The following is a 17,826-nucleotide window of genomic DNA, read 5'->3' on the forward strand; positions in this document are numbered from 1 at the left end:
GGCTCCAAAACCACAGAGAAACCCTGTCTCGAAAAGCCAAAAAAAAAAAAAAAAAAAGTGCAGATATTTTTGAAACCAAACTATTCCAGGTTTGAATGAAATGGTGACGTTCTGAAAAGTACCCATCTACTTAGCAAAGTGAGCAAATATTTGCGTCAGCCCAAGCCAAGGGAAGAGTGCAGTAGAGATCACAGTCTAGTCTTTGCCTTCCTGGGCTGCACGTTCCATCCAGTTATGCTGAGAACCTGGCTGGCTCCATGGAGATCCTGCATCGTGGGAGAGCACAATGGCAGAAAGGATCTGGCATCTTTGCTTCGCTTTTGGAGACAGCACTTAATTAATGCCTTGCAAATCTTGTCGTGTTTCCATCCCGGAAGGTGTGCGGTCATATAGAGTCATCAATCCCTGTTAAGGAGTCTCAGTCTGGCACTTTCTCCATCTTCTATCAGAGACAAGGAAAGCAGAGAGTCCCACCATACCAGTCCAGGGCGTTTAAAAGGCAGGATGCTCCCAGGAAGCTCTGCCCTCCATACCCCTGCTCCATGGCAACGTATACTTAACAGAAGCTTCCAGAGTGCAGGTCCTGTGAGGGAGCAGGGAAGGAGCGCTTAACAAGAAGTATGGAGCTTCCCATCTCGGTCATGGATGGAGCAAGGTGGCGAAAAATAGTGAAGGACCGCGTTTGGGTCCTGCCTGCACTTACTGGTTGAGATTCTTGGCTTGCTTGCCTTTAGGGCAAGCTGGCGAGTGTCAAACTATTTGATTTGCTCCCGTCAGTGATCCCAGGCGGAGGGTTTTCTCCACAGCAGCAGCGGATGGCTCTTGATAACCCGCAGGTTTCCCAGTAAGGTTAATGGCTGCCGGGCACATGGGGCCCTCTTTTTAAACAACAGGTCCTTCTTTGACAGTCAGAGATTGTGTGGAATGAAAACACCCAAGAGCAGAAGAGCAGTTCTCACCCATAGTCCTCAAAGGAAGGGAAGAGGGTAAACTATCTCACTGTGGACGGTCAGTGGCCAGCGCCCTTTGGTGTTAACAGTGGTGGCTGGTGAGCTGGAAAAGGGGCGCACCAGCTTGTGTTGGGACCAGGATGTTCCCACGGGAGTCCGAGGATCACCACTAGCACTGACAAGCCACCCTCTCCATCATCACAGCACAGAGCACACCGCCATTGGATCCTAGCTGTCCTCGTTGTCCGAGCAACCGGGATAGTTTGGGTCACATTTGCTTTCCTTTCTTCTGAAGATGAACATGGCCAGGTAACTACTTGGCATTAGTAAAATAGTGATTTCAGCACACAGTGAGTCTCTCTGCCAAACTCAGTCCTGGTGCCTCTTACTGTCTATTCCCAAATGACATCTTCTACATCCGGGGATTTTAGAACATACTTCGTATCAGATCCTAAACCCCAAAGCATGTTTGGGGCAAATGGTGATTTTTTTTTTTTGCCTTCAAATGATGCCACAAATACTAATGCAGGCAAGTCTCAGAAAGGAGAAGGACCAAAAACCAGTGATGTGTCTTATAAAATTCTTGTGTTGAGTAGATGTTTAAATGCATAAATGAAAAATTTTTAGGTTGATTCTATTGATTCTATTTATTTTTTCACTGCTTCTAAGACTTAATGTTTAACTTATCACTATAATATAAAATATTTTGGATCTATAAAAATATTTAAAATAGGTAACTCTAAAGGGTGTCACGTACTCATTGCCTGACTTCAGTGGACTCTGTGTTTTCTTTTTCCATCTGTAAATCTAATCACCATGTTTGGTCTTTTTGCAAGAATATCTCAAACACAAATTCCTGGCATCTGTCAACATGCTTTTTTTTTTTTTTTTTTGACAGGGTTTTGTTGTGAATCCCCAGACCGGCCTTGAACTCACAGCAATCTGCCTACCTCAGCCTCTCCTAATACTGGAATCACATTAGGATTAGGTGATGGGCTGGGGATGCTCAGCCTTTCACCTGAGGAAGTCCTGATGTGGTCATATAAAAATCAGTCCTTATATTTCTTCTTTCACATTCTGATAAAATATGTAAAGAGAACAGAACGGCACAAGGAAAACCCTAGGTACCACTGCGGAACTTAAACATAATGCATCAATTAGAAGGGAAACACTCAAGGAAACCGAGGCTTCTGCTTCAGTTTTGATACACGGTAAACAGCACTGTCTTTTTCACATCTGCTGACCGCGTTTTACAGAGAAGGAAAGGGAGAGGACTACTGGATCCCCGGAACCTTAGCTTTAAGAATGCGTGTCTGTAGATCTGGAGGGACATGCTCAGAAATACGGTCTATGCTTTATTTATGGCAAATCACGAGTGAGCACAATAGAATATCACAGGGTCGTGAGCACAGAGAGATCACTCGGTGCATATTAATCGTGCGGAAAGCAAGGTCTCCCAGGGCTTCCAAGAGACGCAGCTGATGGAGTTCAGGAATATGGGGACTCTTCAAAGCTAGCCCCAAGTTTTATTTTCCATCAGTGAATCAGGATTAAACATGAGACCCATGAAAATTTAAAAGTTTTTAAAGCCCCTAACTTAACACCCTTAGGTGCCAGGTTTCAGCCCCAAGAGAGCGCCACTAGCCACTAGGACGTCAAACAGTGCGGAAAATGGAAGCCGTGATAAACGACCGTGGTTGGGCTGCTGGGTCTCGACGACCCGGAGGATTTGCCTGGCGTCATAAAACACAAAGCGACAGATTAAGCAGTTTACCAACACCATAAAAACCTCAAGAATAAACCCACTTTAAAAAACCAAAAAGGTATTGTAACTAGACATTCCCAGCCCCCAAACTGGTCGCAGTTCCTTCCGAACCTGTGTCCATGAGCAAGGGCTTACAATTTGGTGCTAACGTCAGACACGATTACGTCCATGCGCTTTTACAATTCACATGTCCTAAAAAAAAAAAAAAAAAAAAAAACCACCCAGTGCAGGCCGATGGTGCGGGAGAATTTATTTCCACTGGGAAGGGAAAGACTCATAACTCATGACTGGCAGTTCCTGAAGTGAGTTATGGAGGTGACTCTCCTGTGAGAGGAAATGGGTTGGACGCTCCTCCTGCCCCGTCGTATGTTTGGCTACCAGCGCACCAGGTTCTTATTTAGGTGTGGCCTTGTCTCTTTTCTTTTATAAAATAAATGTGAATAAAGAGAGCGTTAGCTAGGAGTACAGAGTGCCTGATTGGGGCTTTGGAGTGCAGGCGAAGAGACTGAAAATAAGAGCCTCCAGAGGTCTAAAGAGCAAGAGTCTCAAATGCGGTTGAACCGTCAATTCCGTGGACAGTTTACAGTGTCCACACCTGATGTCTGCAGAAAGATTAAGCACCACGCCTCCCCTAAATACAAAATTTGCTATACTTCTACTTTACACCGGTAAGAAGATTTACGTGTTTCTCCCCCATGCGAATTCCATTATGCTAGTATAGCAATAGCTATATAACATGTAGCGATTACTTTAAGGTAAGTGTAACTATGTATACTGGCAAGGTGGCGCTAGGGAAACCCTGTCTGGAGATCTTAAGTATGATTACCGTCGACTTTAGTCTGTCAGAGGCTAGAACATCAAGAGCTCATTGTACCCCCGTGTTCCAGCTGACAAGGGCATTTGATTCTGTCGTGATGAGGCTTCTGGTTACTGAAACATTTTATTTAACAACTGGATGGCCCTGTCCTTCCCCAGGGGGAGGCAAAGAGTTCGTATTGTGCTCCTGAGCTTCCTTTTGGGAGAATTTTTGACTTCAAAGCTCAAGGACTTAGCTGACCATGGCAGTCGGCGGATGGCGCGAGACTCTCAGTTTGAGAGCAGGACCGATCTCCCCCTAAATGTCCCTTCTGCTCTCTAGGATGAATTATCAGGAAAATGGTGTGGCTGTCTCACCAAATAACCTTAATGACCACACAAAGATGGCCGAAAGCCCACCACCTCCACGCTGAAGATTTAAGATTTCCCGGCAAATGTCAGGAGGTGTCAACGGATGTGCTGTGACACTCGGTTATCATTAGTGTTTAACTGCCGTTCCCCACCAGCGTCATGCTGCTGGTACTACCATAAATTTTAATGTGATCACATGCTCTTTCCCTTTCATATCCAGTGAGTTCTGCAGGATCATAATATCCTACATGAACCCTAGGTGAACCTTAGCATGATGCAATGAGAACAAGATTTTGAGCACTGGAAGTTCCTCGTCATCTTATAGCGCTTAAAAAACAACAAAAAACAAAACCTGGACACCAAGCAACGTGGTTATTTAAATAACCTTGCCCTAAACTGAATTCCTTCAGTGCAATGGATCTTTATGGAGCCCCTACAGGAAGCAGGGCGCTGCCCGAAGTGATAATGAATCCATTTATAGGACAGTAAAGCATCCTGACTCTAAGGAAGCCTTCCTTCCCCCTTGGAAAGTCTGCCGGAGACCGAACATCATTTATAATGCGCCCCCAAAGTGTCCCTGCAATTTAGACATCAAGACATGCCTTGTAGTTTACAGAACATGAGCCATCGTGGCCCATCCCTGTCCCTGGTTTACCCTGTGCACTGCAGCAGACAAGGTCATCGTCGTCTTTCATTACGCATTAGCACAGTGGGATAGTAATTCTTTCTACTTACATAAATAAGGAGAATTTGTATAGGTACCATTGATGCTTTTATTCTCTGTTTTAGTCACGAATGACGACAGCATTACCTAGTTTATTTATGAGAGGAAGTCAAAACTCAGTAAATTTGAACTATATAGATATCTCTTTAGAACAAAAGATAACCTTGAAGCTTTGATTCCACTTTTTTTTTTTTAATTTACTGTCAGCAGCTTGGAACAAATAAATAAGTGTTCAATGAGGTTCCAGGTGAACTGAATGTCCATCAAAATCCATATCAAATTGCTTGTCCCATGAAGTTCTCCTTTGTTTCTTTTCATTTCCAGTGGGCTAAAATTATTTGGTTTCCTAAACATGAGCCTGAAGATTTCTGCAAAACCGTTCTGAGTCAATAATCTTATTTTCCTCTGTGTGAAATGATTTTAGCGATAAAGTCTAGGGAAATTGGTGTATATATTTATAATTTCAGTGTTCCATCGTTAGTGGGCCAAATCTGTTCAGCAGTGACTCATAGCTGTGCACCTTCCCCCTTCTCCCAGACAATAGATTTATGAAACCCCGCCTCATCAGGTTTCAAGTCGCAGGAGAAGGCATGCTATCCCACAGTGGGTCAGGAGAGAGTCGTCACACAGGGCATCCTCACAGAACAGGCTACTTTGCGACACGCCGGCTTTGTTGGTGAGCATGTTCTAAAAGAAAACATTCATTTTAGACTGGTCTGTGTGCCTTAGTGTCTCTTGTGTCGGAAGAGAAGAAACGTTCAAGGTTTGACAGAGATTGGATGGGAAATTTTGCCTTGGAGCGCCATCTAGAGGAAATTTTTCAGCACACTTAGTGCATTCTCTTGGCGTTGTGATGGAGACTGAACCAGATGGTTGGGGTATAGTCTAAAGATTTCCTTCCTTCCTTCCTTCCTTCCTTCCTTCCTTCCTTCCTTCCTTCCTTCCTTCCTTCCTTCCTTTCTTCCTTCCTTCCTTTCTTCCTTCTCCCTCCCTTTCTGTTATCTCTCTCTCTGTGTACATATATACTCAGTTTAAATGCCGTTATGCTACTTAGAGCAATAACGCTTTCTCAGGATTCTAACAATCCCCCCAGTGCCAGGCATGGGAAACTTCCTCTTGAGTTCCACCACCAGGTGTATGTGGGGGAGTCGAAGAGACTAATGCAGCCTATTACTATTGCTCTTGATTGCCTCCCAGAACTTGTAGTATGCAGTCTCTCAACTGCTGTTGAAGCTACTACATACTTCCGATGCAGCACTCGGAGGAATTGAGCCAGAAGTGATGAGGAAGCCTGCACCCTGAAAACCAGCTCTCATAGCCTCTAAGAGGGCTACATAAGTTGTCAAAACACAAACACCAACCAACAGTCCCATCTAGCTGGTAAAACTCCTAACCCCACAATGATCAGAATGCAGCAAAATATCTCCAAGGATGTGATAGTGGCGCTGATACCTTGGAGGTAACCAACAGCTGCCTACTTGGATTTCCCTCCTGCTCAAGAAGAGGGAATTCATGTTTGGTGCTGTAAACCTAGCCAACTTCCCATGGCTGGTGAGGTCATAGGCCCCAGAGGAGAACCTAGTATGGCTGCTTTCCCAGATGGTTATATATTTCCTAGCTGTATTCTAAGCATGTGCTCTTATCTCTTATCCCCACTGGGTCAGCTCTCACCCGCTCTCCCATTGAAGAAGCCTCTTTTTGCAGCAGATGAAGATTGTTAGATGAAGATTATTCAAGAATCCACAACTGGTCAAAAGGCTGAAAGCAACAGACCACGGTGTGTCCAACCACAATGGATATGTCTACAACAGAATGGATACAACTCCTCCACCTAAGGCTCAGGGAACGTCTTGGAAGTCAGAGCAGAATGATCGTAAGAGGCAGAGGACCAAGAAGTCTTCTCTGAGACTGTGCCTTCTATATACGGCAGGGAAGCTACACCCATAAAATATCAACAAGACCCGCGTAATGACAACACTTGTTGACGTGCCCCCGCGGATGGGGAAATTTCACAAGGCCCCACTCCTAGATGAAGAGCGACAGGCAGTTAGTGGCTTCTGAGAGAGGAAGAATCCGTCTTCTCCAGCAATGAGCTCCCAATTATCCCATCCCAGGAGGTCAGCCCTGAACATATACACATAGTGACAATATCAGGTGGGCCCAGAAAACTGATATGCAATCATAATTAGTTGTGTAAATTATAATTATGCAACTACAGAAGAGGAGGTCATGAGTTGGAGAGGGAGCGGGGGCAAGGGAAGTGTTAGATGGTGACAAGGAGGCGCAACTTGTGTAAGTAAAGTGTTCACGTGTGAAATTCCCCCAAAATTAAAAGTTAAATAAAAAAAATGATGCCATGTTGGGATGGGGAGGAGGGGAAGCATGTCTGATAGGAGTTAGGAAGGAGTGAGAAGTGGGTATATTCAAAATACATTGTATGTATGCTTGAAAATTCTCAAAAATAATAAAAAACATGTTTTAAAAAGAAGTTCAAGAGCAATGTCAGCTACATGGCTCGTTTAGGGCCAGCCTGTGCTACATGCCTTGCCTCAAAAAAAAAAAAAATCGAGATTAATAGAAAAGTTTGGTTTTGGCTTTAACTTCTCACCCAGAGGTAAAATGTGTAATCCTGTGAATGGAGGCAGGATGTCCAGTGCAAAGGAGCTCGTGAGAGACCTCAGGGGACTCCAGGGCAGAGAGCAGCTCTGGGGCCCACACAGACATAAAGGCTGTCCTTTCCCATGGGAGATCATACGTCAGAAACTAGATTTGAAGTGAACTCGGTCTGCATAGGTCAAACAGTCTTCACCATCTCCAGAAGTGCTGTCTTGATTCAAAAAATTTGGCTTAGCCAGATTTTCCAAGATCAAAGCGGGAGAAGATGCTCGTGTGGAAAAAAAAAAAAAAAAAAAAAGAAGTTAGCATTTCGGCCCCGCGGTAATCCTTCACTAAGTTCAGCGGAACCCCGGAGCGGAAAGCAATGACTCTTCCAGATGCCACAGCACAGGTCTGAGTGCGGGAGACTGGAATAATATCCACTGACATCCTCTCTCCAAAGACCCCTTTCTGTACTTCGCAGCCTCCCGCCCATCGCCCTGGGAAAACTCCAACAGTGAAGGCTTCTATTTTTGCATCAGCATGGATACAAAAACAAAACCCAGACTTTTCCTAACAGTGACACTCTCCAAGTTGCTGAGCAAACACAAACACCTTTAAAATGATGCCCCCAAACATGGGGGATGGGGGCATAGCTGGAATGCTCTGCTTTTTTTTTTTTTTTAAACACTACTTAAGAAGCATCAAGACTGCTGGTACCACGGACATGTTCAGTGATGAAAGCTCAGAATTCAATCCTTTCTACACCTGTGGGTGCACCATGACCCTTCCCTCCCCCCCACACCGCTCTGCCAGATGCCTGTGTCCCCAGAGGCTTGTCATGAAAAAAACCACCTTGATATCTACAACACAGAATCATGAACATTTCTATTTCCTTTATCTGCTTGCTTATTTTGGCAATTCCACAAATCCACAGGTTTTTCAAGGTAACTGGTTAATAAGTCATTGCCCTCAGCGAGCTGGACTCATGAGCTCCCCACCTGCAAACTATTTCTCGTCTGCTAAGCTCTGTTAAAGTTGAGCAAGATGAAGGTGTTTTGGTTTCCAGGCAGTGTTGGCCACTGGGCAAGTAAGTAAGCCTCCTGAGCCGAAGCATTTCCCCTCCGTACTCTTGGCTCTGATGGTGTAGACAGCAGAAGGCAGGACCAGTCCCGCGGTTGAGAGCTGACCGAGCGCACCCCAGAGGACGGGTGTGCTGGGATGTAGAGGCTGGGAATACACGTTCCCAGGAGTAAGGAACCGTCCCTTTCCTCAGGTGGAATTAATGAGAATGAGAGATTGGGAACTTACGACACTTGGTAGAAACACCGCCTACACTGGCACAGTGGAGGAGGAGGGAATGGCTGGTGTTTTGGGAGAACGAGGAACTCTGTAGAAAAACTGGCATTGGATCAGTACCTTCAAGGTTGGGGGGGGGGGCGTTTAATGGCCAGAGAGCAGGGTGGAGATTCGGATGAAGAGGTAGGATGTTCTGTCATCATTTGCATTTCACACAGAAGTCCCTAATTCGTGTCTAAATTTCAAGATGCATACAAAGACATGAGGGATTTGTATTAATGTTGTAAGAATCCGGAACCCATCCCCCATTTTTGTATAGTAAGCATATTTATATATATTCACACATGTGTACATATCTAAACTTGTCTATGTTCCTATTCAGCAGAGAACCTAACATACTGAAGTCAGGAACACTTTCCTTGGTCATTTAGCAAAGCAAGTAGACACCAGAAAACGTTTCTCACTAGCAAATGGGAATAACTAGAGGGTTTTGTTTTGATCCTTGCTGTCAACATTTGCTTTCAGAGTTAATCCCGAGGCCTTTTCTGGCCAGCTGTGCCGGTCTTCTCTACAAGTCACACGGGCTAGAACCCAGGGGACAGATAGTTTCAGCGTGGTGAGCTTCTGAACCCTGGGTGTCCACTCCTCTTACCCCTTCCTTCTCCCGAGGCCCCACTGGACATTTCCCCAAGCAAGTGTTCTTTCAGAATTCCAGATTCTCACGGTCATGCCCACACCCCCTCTCATCTTATCCAGGGGTTTCTCTGCCCTGTCACGTATCTCTATTTCCTCCACAAAGAAATTACATAGAAAGTCCAGGTGTTGGGGCAGGAAGTAAGGTTGGGCAAAGGAACTAGATTGCCAACAGAGAACACTGGGAAAAGGCCCCGGTCTCCATTCTAGGGCTGCACCCCTGTCTTAAGGTGTTGATGCTTTTGTGGCTTTAAAGAAGCTGTTTTCAAATGCATGCCACCATAACCAGGACATGTGTGGGTTGCCATGACATCACCACGGGGAAACTTTTCAGTGGCATTGAAATATACAGGAGAAAGCCAGGAGGTCCGCACGAAGAGAAGGTGGCCTTCCGCCATTCACAGACGTACTTACGGTGAGCATGGCAAACATTAGCTGGCACACGTTGAAGGCGTGTCTCCAGTTGTGGTAGAGAACCATTCGGTAATTCTTCCTCACTGTCAGAAGCCACCTGCACAGGGTCTGAAATGGGAGGGGGAGGCTGTGTGAGGGACGGGTTTGTGTCCTTGGAGGACTACCATTTAAGGGACACCAGGGCCATCAGGACGTTCCACCAGGGACTGGGCAGGTGGCTGAGTTGTTAAGAGCAACTATGGTGCTGGTGGCAGATCGGGGTCTGGTTCACAACTTTGCCGGGAGTATGAGGGTGTTCTGTGACCTCTTCTGACCCCCCCCCCCCCGGGTCCTAGGCATGCACGCGGTGCCCACACTTACACACAGGCAAAAACACATAACACAAGACAAATCTAATAAAGACATTTTAACAAACCGAAACAAAACCCTAAACTTCCACTAACACTCCTCCAGATTCTTGCGGCACTTCCATGGGGTCCACAGGCAGGAACCACTGCCTACAGAGCATCTTTGAAAAAGCCTTTATATCACAGTGGCTGCGACACTTCACCAGGGGCACCCCTTAACTCCATCACGGAACCTCTTACCTCATAGTCGATTTTAAATTTCTGTACCATGCCCAGCTCCATGAACATCCGGAGGGCAGCTGTGATCATGGCGTCAACGTCAAGGGAAAAGTCATCAAAATGAATGTCGTCGATGGCCAGCTCTGACACCAGAGGGATATTGGCTGCCTACGGAATCAAAGACACAAGCCAAGCCAAGTTCACTAGCTTTACCTAACCCCGTGTCCCACTCTCTCTGGCTTATCGGCGATGCCACATAAATCAGGCCTGACCTGCACTTACACCCTGATACGGCTAAACTCTGAGCTATAAATGTCTTTTGTTTTTGAGCAGCAAATGCCCAAGAAAATGGAGTGGGGAGGAAGAGAAGGGAAGCTAATTAGAAGATAAAATATACACACTGGATCTCTCTACCGGATTTAGAATATACAACTGTCTAGTTTACTGGAACTATGGCCGTGCAATGTACTCTGATGCATATTGCTGCGTGCAGAAACATCTGGGTGGCCAGCAGCTATGAATTTTATTTGCTTCCATGCGGAACAGGACGTGGGAATACACCGCTCTTCTTTGCATTCTTGCATCCCGTCCCTTGCAAAAATACTCTCTATTAAACATATGTTCTGTATACTCAGAAGGACGGAAAAGGGCAAACAGCTCATCTCTGGTACAAAACATGCTGCGTTGATGATAAAATAGAGCTGCTCGGAGAGAGGGCAGTTTCAGTTAAAAGATCAATTTTGCCATATTGCTTAAGCAGTAGACGGCACACTTCTAACACTGGTCATCCTTATTTAGAGTTTCGGAACACTCCTGTTAGGTGGCTGTCAATCAGTTATCCTGCACAAGCCTAAAGGAGAGGGAAATCAAATCTTTGGAAATCATTTTTATGCCAATTGGCTGGGTTACCATGCCATTTGGGCCATTCTTGCTGTGTGTGTGGGTTATTTAATGGCTTTCAAGTTACCAGAGACCATTGTGTGTTTGTATTCCTAGTCTATTCTCTGGGTATAAATTACCCTGCAAGTAATTTATGCCCTGGAACTACTTTGGCTAAGCAATTAAACCCAGCTCTGGTCACTCTGGGCATTCCAGAAACCACATAATCAATCCTGCCTCTCCAACCCCGTGCTTTTCTGCAAAAGTTTATGTGCCTAAGCTAAAAATACAAACACTGTTTATTCCCCACTGTGGATGAGCGATGACCGAATCTATGTGTTGGGACAGCTAAGCTTCCAGTTTGAAGACTTTAATTCAATCAAAAATTAATTCCCTTGGACTTTACCAAATCATTTAAAAATACCAATAGGTTTGCAGATACTAGATTCCTGGAATTAAATGGCAAGGCTTGTGGACTTCACAGTGGCAGATATCTTCTTGGCGTATGTGTCCCCACGAGAGTGTCCTGCTTGTTTATTTACTTCAAAACTTTTTCATAAAAGTTAGATAAATCTACATTAGTTTTTTTAAAAATAAGCATACAAAATAACAGATTTTGTTGGGAATGTCACACATGCATGTCAAGTATTTTGCTCAAAGTCCACCCCTTTCCCGTCTCCCTCCCTGTTAGCCCTGCCCCTCTCTATCAATAGCCCCATTTCCGTGTGATGTCACACATGTATGTGAATGTATATCCCACATACGAGCGAGACCACACAATAACTGCCTTCCTGAGTCTGGCCTATTTTATTTAGCATGCTGGTTCCCAGATCCATTTTATTTATTTATTATTTATTATGTCTGTCTATTTTTGCTTCAAGTGACACAATTTTATTTTTCTTTTGGCATTTTTGTGTGTACCTGTGTGTGTGTGAGTTCACACACACACACACACACACACACACACACACACACACACACACAAGTGTGTGCATGTGGTAGCCAGAGGCTGACATTGTGTCTTTCACTCTCCTCTTCACCTTCCTCTTTCCTCTCTCTTGAGAGAGGGCCTATCACTCAATTAGAACTCATCGATTGGCTAGGATGTCTGGCCAGTGATCTCCAGGGATGCCCCGTCCCCTGTTTGTGCCAGCCGCAGCACTAAGGTTACAGAGGCACACAGCTTTATGTGGGGCCAGCCATCTGAACTCAGGTCCTTATGCTCCCACAGATACCACTTATCCACTGAGCCATATCCCAGCCCAACTTCTTCCTTCCTTCTTCCTTATAACTGCACAGAACTCCATGCCATCGTCTATCACTGTCTTTAGGAACCACACTTTATTTAGCTGCCATTCTGCTGACAGACACTTAGGCTGATTCCATATTTTGGCTATTGTTAATAGGGTGGCAATAAACACTGATGCATTTGGATCTCTGCAGGATTAAACATGTCAGGGCTGAATGCAAATCAGCCCCACCATGCTTTACAAACACAGACACACAGTCATATTCCCCTGGCAACAAACATTTTCTTACCCAGAGCAACCACTTTCAACACCTAGATTTATTTTAATCAAGTAAGATAGTTACAATCTTATTACTTCTTACAATTGCTTTGTTTGAAGAATTATCCAAGACCCCCACCGTTGAAGACAATGGTCAGTCTGACTCATGCTACATCTAACAACCTCTGCTGCCTCATGTACCAGACCATTTCATACATATATGCCTGCATGCCTACATACGTACATACATATATATTCATACTTTGTTTTGTTATGTACTATTCAACAATTATACCATTATGCACACCTGAAAGATATTCATAGTTAACTCATACAATTTACTATGACCACCTGTCAACTCGTTGACCTCATTTTAAATTCTATGGTAGAGTTAGTAGTAGCTCTTCAGTCTCTCAATGGAGCAAAGGCTGGCCTTGAACTCCCTCCTGAGTGCTGAAACTAGTTATGTGCTGCCATGTTGGGATAACAATCCTCTTTACTGTGAACTTTGTTATCGCCTATGTGCTTACCATTGGTGCAAACTTCTTGTCAAATAAATTGGTAGAGAACTTATTAATGACAACATTGTCTCCTTTGAAGATGTTAGATGTGTAGATGGGAGTTTCTGTCCTGACCAATATCATAGCTGTTCAGTCCCAAAGAAACACACAGAGGCTTATTAATTATAAACTGTTTCGTCTATTAGCCCAGGTTTGTTATTAACTATCTCTTACTTAAATTAACTCATAACTTTTGTCTATGTTTAGCCTTGCGACTCGGTACTTTTCCTCAGTAAGGCATTCTCATCTCATTTTCTCTGTGTCTGGCTGGTGACTTGCTCTCTGACTTTTACCGTCCCAGAATTCCCTTAGTCTTGTTGCCTTACCTATACTTCCTGCCTGGCTACTGGCCAGTCAATGTTTTATTAAACTAATATGAGTGTCAAATCTTTACAGTATACAAGAACATTATCCCACAGCATAGATGCTTTGATCAATATGGATGTCATGAAGAGATGGCTCCAGGTTCCTGCTCTGACTTCTTTAGATGAGGGACTGCAGCCTGTAAGGTCAAATAAACCTTTCCTCCCCAAGTTGTCTTGGCCAGGGTTTTACCACAGCAAGAGAGAAACAACCAGGACACTACCCTCACTTCTCTGAAGATGGTAATGACAGTCCCATTGGGCATTTCTTCTCCCTCTCTATTCGTTTTTGACCACTCTGCTTTGATCTTTGTTCTTATGGTGATGGAAACACATATGCTAATTTACACAAAGACTCAAGCTAACAGAATTATTAGATACATGTATATTATTGTATAGTAGACCTCTAGAACTTTTCATCCTGTGTAATCATACCCACTGAGCGACTTCTATGATCCCATCTCAGCTTTTAGCAGCCATTGTTCTGTTTTTGGTTTCCATGTGTGGTTGCTCTGTGTACACAGGGAGCCGTGCAGTATTGGTCTTCATGGCACTGGCTTGTTTGACCAGCATGTTGCTGTCTTCACTTTAAGGATAATAGGCCAAGGAATGAGCACCCACTACCCTTTCCCTTCATTCTCAGATGGCTCAGGGTCTTCCTCAATTACCCTCCAGTAAGGGAGTTTAAGGTATCAGAGGCTTCAAAAGTCTTGGAGGATTTCCTTGGGTGTCTGGTAATGTTTGGTTTCCCAGGCTTGCTTAAAAGAGTCTAGTACAGCTTAGAGGTCACCCTGCTGAGGGGTTGAGCGACCTGTGTTCTTGGGGAAGCCTCCTCAGGTCTTTGCTGTTTATCAGTTCCTGTTCCCTGGAGAATCTGGCTGCTATCTAGTTGGGAGTCTGTAGGGGGCGTCTGGGGAGCCTCAGTGTGGAACTGTTTGTTCATCTTCAGCCGGCACCCCATCCCTCCTCTGCGCAGATGGCCCCTGTGCAAAGATTTCCCTGCTCTACCTAACCAAAGGCTAGCTTCCAGATACCAGGGAGCGGGACCGGGAGCCTGGATTCAACTGCCCTTAGACGTGCCGCTTTTTCTGGCAGCAGTCCGGCTTTCGTGGTCACTCGGAGCCAGCTCCTGAGCGGTTTGCTGGGGGGCGGGGATTAGATGGTGTAAAGATGACCAGCCTGGTCTACAGAGCTAGTTCCGGGACAGGCACCAAAGCTACAGAGAAACCCTGTCTCGAAAAAAAAAAAAAAAAAAAAAATGACCTCTCACCTCCCATTGCTAGCTGTTTTGACTTTCTTGGGTTTGCTAAGTTAAATCCCATTTATCTGTCTGTTCTCTAGGTTCCAAAGTGTTGTCGTTAGTAACTTCTTTCTCAATTTATTTGGCTTTGAGAGTTGATACAAAATCCTCTATGACTATTTTAAAAGGCCTAGGAAGGGAACAAAGAAAACAATGAGGATGCTTAAGTGACTGTTTTAATCTGGAAATCATCAAATGCTGTTATTAAATGATACATTTTAATGGACAACTTGGGAACTCAGAAGTAAGCCGGATTTAGTACTCAGTCTCTTTTAACACATACGACTGGCGGCAGCCATGTGTATCGTGCCTGCGTGTTCAGTGCGAGTGACCACGCTAATCAGGCCGTGATAGCCAACAGATACCACACTGCTCCTCCTTCAGAAAGCTCCAGAACAGCTCCGCTCCCCTCCCACTTTGATGGTTTGCGTATAGAGAGGTGCCAAGTGTTTGAAAATATCTCTATTTGTTGCAATTTGTTCAGATTTAAGAGCGACCAGAAAACTGCTTCCTGAGAGACAAAGGCAGGATGCAAAATGATACAGATCTTTCTGCTCTCAGCAGGAAAGTCGGTTTCTGTGTTGAAATAGGGAGCTGGAACCTCTTACCGATTGTAACCAAAGAAGCCTAAATGGCAATGGCGACATCACTGCTGCTCTCCCAGTGGCCCCTGTATTCCGGTTATTAATAGTGTGGTTCTCTGTGCCATTGTAAATCTTCCCCCTTCAAAGGCACTAAATTCACTTAATTATCTCAAAAATTAAAGAATATAGGCATTTTTTCATTATGAAATGTTAATGGAAAGGAAATAAGAACATTAGGTTGAGAAATGGAGGATGACCTCTGGTTCACTGAGACCCAACCTTATTGACCTTGTCTTTTTTCCCTAATAGGTTGATTGATCCACAGTTAAATCACACCAGTCCATACGTCACCCTGAGCCCTGCAGTAAACCCTTGCTGGCATGTACAGATGCATAAAACATCCCCAGACTTTCAGGAGATCTTCTTTGGACCATTTTACCAAATATGGGCAGTTTCCATTCATACAGTCTTGGATGTAAGAGCAGGTTCTGTGCAATGAAGAATAAAAGGCAGAGGACATCCTGAGGAGCTAGGTGTGGCCATCTCACCTGCCAAAGCCCCAGAAAGGCCTTCTATTGCCCAGTTCCTTGTGCTGTAGATACATGACCCCCCCCCCATCCCGCCTGAGGAGCACAGAATGGAGCCCTACCCTCCAACCTATAATTACTCCAGCCATACGACATAAACAAAACAAATCAAAGTCAATTTCTCAAAGTGTCAGTCTTCAGCTTTTACATATTTATAAGGTGCCATATCCCTAAATCAAAGAGGAGTGTCACAGTCCAAAGTAACGACTGGATTAATAGCCAGGAAATAACATTCGGATAAAGAACCATTTAGTTTACCGCAGCAATAAATGAAAACACAGAATTATGAGTCCCGCAGCTAATTTGAATGGAGCTCAAGAAGTGAGACTGTCTGGCTGGGAGTACCTGGACTCCTCTGATCGGGCTGGTCCTTGGCTTTGTTTGGACCTGCATAGCTGAGGGCTTGTCAAAGGGAGTCATAAGCTGCCTCCTCTACAGCTGAAAAGGAAGCTTTCTCGGGACCTATAAAATGGAAAATACAATCCTGGGTCACTTGACACACAATACTGCATTTTGTGATGTTCAGTAAATGGGGAGAAATCACAAAGTGGGTGGCTGACCACTCAGAGCAAAGTAGACCTGTTGCTGCCTGTTCCAGACACCTGCTTGCTCCTCTGGATGAAAGCAGAGGCAGAGAGGCCTTAGGCTTCCAGCACTAGTGGAGGAGGAAGCTGAGCTACGGAGATGCAGAAGGAATTCCAGGGCACTTTCCCCACAGAACTCATGGGATGCCAGAAACGGCTTTTGGTATTTCGTGAATATTAACTCATTGGTTCTTTATAAGTGCACTAAGAATATTTAAGCTGGGGGTATTTGAAATCCTGTATTATAAGGAAGCCACATAAATAAAGTGACCACTCTAAATTCATAGTGCAATCAACAGAGTCACATCTGACTCTGAGCTGCAAATCCTGGCTCTGAACTGCCCCCACTCCCTCTGGAAACGGGCTGATGCCAAGCTAAGGGTCACCTATTCCTGTCCAGTGCAAAGTAACTTGGTACGCCATGAACAGCACTTGGGATTTAGCTGCAAATGACCTGCCGCGTGGTCCATTTCTTATGATGAACATCCTAGGCCCATCTGGGAGAACACTGTCTTATCTTTTATTTGTAATGAATTCACTCGGGGAATTCTCTAAGCTCATAGCTGCCTTTGGAATGAATCCCAGTTAGTTTTGTGCTGATTGGACACACGTAGAATCAACTCTTGAGAGACCAAGGTCTTCCTGAATGAACAAGCTGTCTACTGGAGGAGCAGACACACACTGTAGACGTGAGCTTGCTAGCGCAGTGCCATCACCAAAAGGTAGCACGCGAGTTCTTGAATTTTCTCTGTGCCATCTACTTAATTCGCCTTGTGATTGCCTAGAACATTCTTCCCAACAGGTGTCAAAGCTAATCCTACGCTGACCCCGATCCTTGAGGGCCTGCCAGCAAGACCTTGAAGTGAGTCTCAGACTGAGCATTCCTTGGATAAACCACCACAAGACCATGCTGCATGGCAGCTTGAGGCGTAACAGAAGGAGAAAGCCCAGTGCATAGAAATAGGAAATACTGAATGTCCATGGCTATTATATGAACTACGTTGCTGCTGTGACCTCTGTGTTAGCAGCTTTCCCTGATGTGGCAAATTCCTGCGAAAAATCCACTTAAGGGAAGAAGACTTATTGGCTTATGATATGTGTGCACAGTTGATTGGCCCCACTGCTTTCAGACATAAAGAGACGTGATAGAAAAGCCTGGTGGAGGAAGGATGCTCATCGCATAACAGCCATGAAGCCAAGGAAGGGAGAGAGGCAGGACTGGAGATAGGTAGGTAGATGGATGGAGAGGGGGAGAGAGGGAGAGAGAGGGAGAGAGAGGGAGAGAGAGG

General features: G+C 44.9%; 1 protein-coding gene across 1 annotated transcript in view; it reads right to left on the reverse strand.

Annotated features, from left to right (window-relative positions):
* The window catches only part of Pde11a (phosphodiesterase 11A), a 273,329-nt gene that overhangs the window by 68,387 nt on the left and 187,116 nt on the right, over positions 1-17,826 (reverse strand). The window contains exons 11-12 of the mRNA XM_005346609.2: positions 10,195-10,341; positions 9,608-9,715 (exon numbers count right to left, since the gene is read on the reverse strand). Of these exons, the coding sequence (XP_005346666.1) occupies positions 9,608-9,715; positions 10,195-10,341 (255 nt within the window). The remainder of the gene's footprint in view (positions 1-9,607; positions 9,716-10,194; positions 10,342-17,826) is intronic.

The sequence above is a fragment of the Microtus ochrogaster genome, chromosome 4 (assembly GCF_000317375.1).
Source record: "Microtus ochrogaster isolate Prairie Vole_2 chromosome 4, MicOch1.0, whole genome shotgun sequence".
Taxonomy (NCBI): domain Eukaryota; kingdom Metazoa; phylum Chordata; class Mammalia; order Rodentia; family Cricetidae; genus Microtus; species Microtus ochrogaster.